The 7,942-nt window shown below is 36.7% G+C and overlaps 1 protein-coding gene across 1 annotated transcript in view; it reads left to right on the forward strand.

The window, feature by feature from the left end:
* The first annotated feature begins 3,419 nt into the window (after window positions 1-3,419).
* Window positions 3,420-7,942, forward strand: part of NDUFS4 (NADH:ubiquinone oxidoreductase subunit S4) — a 48,908-nt gene continuing 44,385 nt past the window's right edge. The window contains exon 1 of the mRNA XM_085297703.1: window positions 3,420-3,565. Within this exon, the coding sequence (XP_085153829.1) occupies window positions 3,420-3,565 (146 nt within the window). The remainder of the gene's footprint in view (window positions 3,566-7,942) is intronic.

Genomic DNA, 7,942 nt, shown 5'->3' on the forward strand with positions numbered 1-7,942 from the left:
CCAGAGAGGTTGTGGATTCTCCTTCTCTGGGGATATTCAAAGCCTGCCTGGATGCAACCCTGTCTAACATGCTCTAGGTGACCCTGCTGAGCAGGGAGTTGGACTAGATGATCTCCAGAGGTCACTTCCAATCTCACTGATTCTGTGATTCTGTGAAAAGAAAATTAATTCTGAATAAGCAATCAGAAGTATAAACTCACAAAAAATAACAGCACATTTGGGGAAAAGTGTGGTGGGCAAAATAAGGCTGCCACTGCCAAGTATCTGAAATAAAAAATATATTCATATAGCACATAGACTGACCATAAATTATTTTGAGGAGGGCATAGCATACTTTTGCCAGCGTAGTGAGTAGAATCAGACTGTTCTTCAACATCTTTTCCTATGAGTCAGAAACTTTTYCCTGCGAGTTTGAAAAGTATTCTATTTAAACAATATTCTGCCAATATATAATATTTTGGTAATTTACTTCCATGGAAACAGAATCATTAGTCCTTAAGAATTCCAACAGCTGCTTTACAGAAATCATATTATTTTCCTGGCACCATAATCCTTTTTGTAGAAACTAATTGTGTCACCAAAACTAACATTTCTGGAAGTCCTGGTGTATTAAAATGCAGTGATGGYTGTAATCAAAATGTAAAGTACTATTTAGCAGGCTGTATTTTAGCAAAAGATTTGATCACCCCTGACCAAATACAGAAGAGGCWTAAATGCATGCGTGGCCGTTTGCAGATCCACCATGCCAGCGCACGAGGCAAACAGAAAAAGAGCTTCTAACTCTTTATCCAAAGCATTCAGAGACGAAGCAGGCATAACCCAACTGGGATGCTGCCTTTCTTTCTGTAGTCTCTTGATTTCAGATTCCAGCTACAACAGGGAAATCTATCTTTTTATATGTGCACAGTCAAAGATAACAAGACTTGTTGGTAACGCTCATGAATCTTAGCCTTTCAAACTGCATAATTAAAAGAAAACTTAATTTTCATTTTACTGCAAAGATCCAATGTAATCTTCACACTTCTGTAGGAAAATGTGAATATGCAAACTGAGTGAACCAAAAGGTCCCAAAAATCTGGATGCAAACTACATTTTTGTTATTTTAAAAGACCTTTTAACCAAACTCATGACATTTTGGGTCCAACTTCTGACCAGACAGAGTTTGCAATGCTAGGCTTGAATCAACCCTCCCACAAGGTCTCCCTTTTGATTAGATGGGGACCTTGGAATTTCCATGGGAGGGGAATCCCAAAACTGCACCCAGCCAGATAAACACTGCTGTTTCCCAGAACGCACTAGACAGGAGTCTGTTGGGGTATGTTGGTAGTACGAGAGTTTGCASGCCAGTGAACGCTGAGCAATACAGTAACTCCTGCGAATACCACAAGAAAGAGCTAGAATCAGTGCTGTCTTCAACTTGGTCAAGAAAAAAAGGAGCAAAATGGCAAATAACATACGGATTGTTACAGCCATGAGTAAAAGCAAATTCACTCCTTAAAATCTCTTGCAAGTTTTGCAGCACAGTGGCCAGATTCTATTTTGTGGTTTTGAACCACAAAACTCCAAGATTTAATTCAATATGCATGAAATAGGGAAAAAAAAAACAGTTGGTCTTCAAATCCTGTTTACATCAAAATGAGGTGAGGCTAATTCAAAATTTAGGAAAATAATTCAAAAAACTCAAGAAACACAGAACTCGCTTGTGGTGTTTACTACCACAGAATATTATCAAACTCATAAAAACTGCATCTTTAAATTTATGAGTAGGAAAAAATCTTAATCATTAAGAATAYTATTTAGGATTAGAACCTCTGTGTGGGAGACTAAATGTCATCCTTCCCTGTATTTTCCTCAGAAGGTACCTGGCAGTGGTAACTACTAGAGACAGACCGTTAACAGACTGTTAACCTCAGTTTGATCTAGTATTGCATCGTATTTTCATATTCTGTTCTATATTTCRGTTCTCATAAGGCTATAACAAATTATTTTCCTATATATCTTATTGGACAGTCTGGTTGATTCATCAAAATACATTTTTATTATATAACTGYAACAATTTCCTGCTGATCTCTCAAAACCTTTAAAAAGCCCGTTCCTTCAATGAAACTGGAATCTACAGTTGATGTCATTCCAAAAAAGGTAGACTGAACAAAAGAGAGAGAACATTTTAATCTATTTTTTAAAAAAACATTCAACCCTCTCTAACAGTGATGCTACTCTATGCAGCACTTCTTGTGAAATCTAGCTCCAGAATTAGTTTATGAATCCAAGTGAAGATCAAATGAGTGAGAGACTGAGCTTTGAATGGCATAGCAAATGAAGAGAAAAAGGAAAGAAAATCACAAATCAGACAAACAAAATGTTAATTACATCAGACAAACAAAATGTTAATTACAATATAAGACTATTCTATTCCTTTAAATAAATCAGCAATCAATTAAGCAATGTGTACCACAATTTATTTTTCTAAATTCTCAGAGGCATTTATTTTAGCCTGCCTATGCTTGCTTTATTCATAAAGAATTCTAATATATAAATATTTGAAAAGCAAATARTTTTTTTCAGTTATACACTTGGAAACATTTCCTAATTTTGAATAGAGTTCATAAAACTGGTACTTTTAGTAAACTAGATGTAATTCTGTGACATAGAGTTTCAGCAATATATATTCACCATTTAAAAGTTTTTTTCGTTCTTATTAACCAGTTTAGGCTATTTATTTCTTAAAACCCACATATTATTTCACAACGAACCTAAGATATCATCACTTGAATTATACTCTCACCTGATCACATCCTATCAAAAGCATCAGGTATATATCCTTATGATGACTGGCTAGAGAGAATCCTTTTAATTTAGGCTGCATAATTGGAATACCAAGTATGAGCCAGAYATTCTCCGTCAAGACTACAGAGAACCGTTTCCTTAAGTCTTAATTCTCCATAAGCCTCAGGAAAAACTATGAAGGAAGAATGAYTATCGTTAGCTTCTTCTATCAAGGCATATCTGACCTGGACTGCCAAAAGGACCAGAATCGCTAAGAATTGCTCTCCTTTTATTAGTCTGACACTTCCACTTACAAATACTCAGGCACACCCAGAATCTTTCAGAAATAGTATGAGAAAGCAGATGGCTATAAAAACTCAAAGACTAAAATCTGCTTTACCTCCAGTTTANAAAAAAAGTAGAAATTATCCTACAGATGTTAATAATTGTCTGGGGTGGGAGTCAGCGAGGGGAAGGCTGGCTTCTAAGTAAACAATACAAAAAAAGACAAAGAGGTCCCTGCTGATGTAAAACAATAAAAGCAGTTTTCTCAGCAGTGTCAGCTTAGTAAGCCTGAGGGTCTGTATTTTAAACCCCAGTGGCCTGACGTCACTCACCCTGATGGTGTGTGTGAAGGACGCTATCTCTCTGCGATGACCGACCTGAAAAGTGTTTTCAAAGCCCAGTGGGCTAATGTCACTCACACCGATGGTGGATGGTGGGATCTCTCAGGGTGGCAGCCTGAGGGAAGTGAGCTGCAACACCAGCAGCCTACCATCACTCACTCTGATGGCAGGGGGTCAGCTGGGATTCTTTGGTGGCCTCCCGGGCAATAGTTAAAAAGAAGATTTTGGTTCACATGTCAATGTCTAGCCTGAAAGCATTGAGTATAAAAAGTGATTTTTTTTTTTAATTGTAGTTCACAAGTGGCAGCAGTGCAGTCAGGAAGGGGAGTTTCCCTGTAAGGCTGTTTGACTGCATGTGAAGCTTACAATGGAGCTGGCGCTGCCTGGTTTTAATTTTTTTCTCCTATATGAGCTGAGATGTTTCATTCCCCCATATGAGAGGGAAGGAAAAATTAAATCCAGACAGCTCAAACTGCACTTTAAATTTCATATACAATCAAATTGACTTTAAGAGTACTGTCGTCTTCCTTACCAACCGAGCTGCCATATACAGAATGTAAGTAAACACTAAAATCCCCAAATATCATGTCTTTATGTTCACTTAACTTTAAATGCAGAAACTGGCATTTGGGACAAAATCTCCCATTAAATTTATCCTGACATCTAAAGCCAAGTAAGTTTTAAAAATGACTATCTAGGAGAAATATTCTTTGCTTCACTGAAAATGAAACTTTGTTTCGGGCAAAAAAGTGTAAGCAGAACTGCAGCTGATATTTCATCAGCAAGAGAAATCATTTTGGATAAAATGGAACCCAAAGTGTCACTCCTTATAAAGTGAGCTCTTAAAAAGATAAAACACATTTTCCAACTTAAAAATTAGTATATTTTTAGACTAAGGTCCAGTCCTGTAAACATTAATTATTGGCAATAACAGTGCATATTAAGCTACTTTCAAGCTTAGGTGTCAGAGAGGTCAGGATCTGAGAGTTATCAAGCACTGAAATGAGTTTCCATATGTAAAAGCAATAAAACCGAGAGCAAAATGGAACTGACAATATGCAGCTATAACCAGTATAATCAGTTTTCTAGTATGCTGTACCCCTTTTTACCAGTCATCATCAGTTCTTTGCCTCATTAAACTGTAGAGATCTTTGAGACAGGAGCCATATTGCTCCCTATATGGCTCTTCTACATCATCTAGAATGAAATGCAACAATTCACTATAATGATACATAAAGGAGTTATCTGTAGAATCTTGCTATCACTGCTAAACGCAGTTTGTTTGAGACTAGAAAATTATTCGTATCAGAATTGATTTGCTCGGACATAGAGTAAAGCTTGCACAAGCTTACTTTTGCAAAAAAAAAAAAAAGTAGAAGGTTAAATTTTCCTCTCAAATTCTCACAATGTGTGCAACTCACATATGTGAAAAGAAAACATGACTAATTCTTCATAGTGAAGCTAATAAGCTTTCTCATAGAGTTAGACAATAGGAACTGTGAGCATACTGTACAGCACAATAAATGCTGGCACATGAACTGTTTCAGTCTTGAGGGACAGTGTTTCACAGTATATCAGTGACAGAAGACCAGTTTGCAGCCAGAATTATGAATGAAAAGTTTAAGCCTTCATGAAAGTATGGACGTAGAATGACTCTTTTGCAGTCACCTCAAAAATTGACTTTTATTGAATTATTTTTAGTATACAGCATTTAACACTATTTTCTAAGACTGTGCATACACACGCAAATCGATTAGTTTAAGACACAATGATTTAAAAAGATGGTACGTTATACATGTGAATACATTTAYGTGATTTTAAGTCAACCACATAAAACATTATATATCAAATTTAAAGTTATGTATGAATATCTCACAGGTCTGTTTCTAAATTTATTAAAAATTTCTAAAGCTAGAAATAAAATCTCTCTCCCTTTCTTAGGCACCAGACTGCAAGGGACTGTTGGTGCATATTAATTTCACGGTAAACTGTGTGTTTGGAATTGCCACACATGCTGTCTTTGGAGAGTTATTTGTCTTGAAATAGCCTCTCATGCATTTGTGACTACTATACAACAATACTTCAGCAACAAACACTATGGTTACGTTTATATGAGTAAATAAACAATCCAGGGACCCTTTTTACCCCTTACGCAGCTCTGCTTACGTGGCACAGCTCACATCAATAGAGCTAAACTCTTTCCTCTCTCCTCCCCTGCTCCAAAAAAACAATCCAAAACCAATAATGGCCTCATCCACTCTGCTTATTACGAACAGTCCCAGGCCYATGCTAGTTCCCAGACTGTGCTCAGACATTGTTCGGGACAGTGCTAATTGGTCAGGGCCAAAACCATTCCAGAGACTGTGCTAACAATTAGCACCACACTCAATCATGTGCACATGCTCAAGCCTATAGTTGCTATGATCTAGCACCAGACAATCAGCCTCCGCAGCTGCCAAAGCCAGCTCTTAATTTTGGCACCCACTTCTATGGTTTCAGTTAATAAAGTGGCAGTTCAGTGTGCTACCTCAGTCCCTTCCTCTCCACTCCAAGTAGAGGTAGCAGGAGCTCAAAGAATTCAGCCATGTGAGGCACAAGAGGCATTCACATGCTACCCAAATTGCCCTTTTCCATCTCCAACAGTGAAAGATGCCAAATATAAAAATACTGAAAGCTAGATCTACCCCAAGAGCCTTCAGCTGAGCTATGATTATCTGGCAACTGATGGAAACTTTATCAATGTACCTAAGTTTTCAGCTGGGCCCTCCAGAGCACATAACTTCACCAAACCACTCTTCACTTGCTGATGCCTTTCAACAGCTCTAAAATCTTCCTCTGCTTCCAGTCCACTGCCCTCATATGAAGAGACAAAACAAGAGATTTCTCCTAGCTGAAGCATCAGAAAAGGTACAAGTTTAGGTTAGCCAAAGCAAGTCTGAGTTGGTGTGAATGGTTCCTACAATCTTACATCATTCATGCTACAAGAAAAAAGTCCTTGAAAAAGAGGGCTAAAAAAACTTGGATTTCCAGAGAAATATATGCACTATGTCTATATTCATGTGATGGACTGTTTCTAGTGAGAGATAATATACATTATTAGGCTGATAATTGATATATTAGAAAAAAATGTGAAAAACTTTGCAGAAGACTTTCAAGCCTGTCTCTCAAAATACTTGAAGAAAAGCTTGAGCTCCAAAGTTCAGAGTGGGTTTCCACCTATATTTAATAAATGATATCACCTCTTCACATCAGTCCATCAAGATACAAGGTTACTCCTGTAATAGGAAAGCCTTCTTACTACATCTGACTCGGATCATATTCACTGATAATTGAAAAAAAGAATTTTAAAAATTCCTAACTGTTAAAGCATCAAATTTGCAAAACATTGTTCTTAATGTATATTTGTATTATGCTGCCCAGGATGATTTTTCATTTTTGTTCTGCAACAATGGTATGTTCTGAAAGAGAAAACAATGTATTTCTTTAATTTCCCCCAAATTCAGAAATATAGAAAGTGTTTTGTGAGCTTTGCCCAATACAAACAGTGTGAAATAATCGCTCTAGGTCTGACATTTAATCAGGATTATATAATCAAGATTATACAAAATAAAGTTTGTTGCTTGTTTGCTCTCATTAGAAACTAAAGTTCGGTTGATCCAATAACTGCAGAAAACATTTGTTGAAAGACTAACTTTTCGTTGGAACTATTATGCTTCTCACTTCCTTTGTTTGGGGTAGGAAAATGTAGAATTTGCTTGCTTCTATAGGATTTTTGTATCTGAGCCTGTCAAACTATACTGTCAAAACAGAGTATCGGCTAGTTTCTCCAGAGCAACTCTGAAACAGTCAAAACGGAACTGACCTCCTTTAGTAGGAATTTCACAACTTTTTGAACAAGTTTTTAAACATTTTTAAATTTTCCAGTAAGAATTAGGCTGAAAATTTAGCATTCTACAAAATGTGAACAGATTTTAATAATAAATATATTTTAAGAATACTTTTTTTTGAAAAAATTCTGTTACATTCCTGTCCTCGAGGATATTACAGATCCCACTATAACATAGTGCTCTAGCACTACACGTTTTCCCAGAAACTGAAGGTCTTTTGAGGTTTTGGCACTGAACGCAGTAGTATTTCCCTTTTCATTTATAGTGATCTGTCTTCTTTAAACAAGAACACAGCATTGTGCTGCTTCTCACATATAAATACTGTTATTTCCCTTTTACAGTCTAAGTGTCAAAAACATGACTCTGTTTTTAGAGAACAGTGGTCTTACTGGCGTTGCTTGTTCCAGCGTAGGAAATGAGCCTAGAGCTGCTTCGAAATCAGCACAGAGCTCCTAGAAGTACCACAGTAATGCAGACACTTGTCYTAGTGAATTGAGAACCTGAGAATTTTGTATGGTATATTGTAAACCTGAGAAATACGTTTAAAAAACGCTTCTGTGTTTCAACGCTACTGCAAAAAGATGTATCGAGGCTATATATATATGTAAAAATATGTACTATCTGTATGTGTATATATAAACAATTGGGGGGGTACGAAGGAAT

The sequence above is a fragment of the Rhea americana genome, unplaced genomic scaffold (genome assembly GCF_003343005.1).
Source record: "Rhea americana isolate MKP2758 unplaced genomic scaffold, rheAme1 scaffold_13, whole genome shotgun sequence".
Lineage (NCBI taxonomy): Eukaryota > Metazoa > Chordata > Aves > Rheiformes > Rheidae > Rhea > Rhea americana.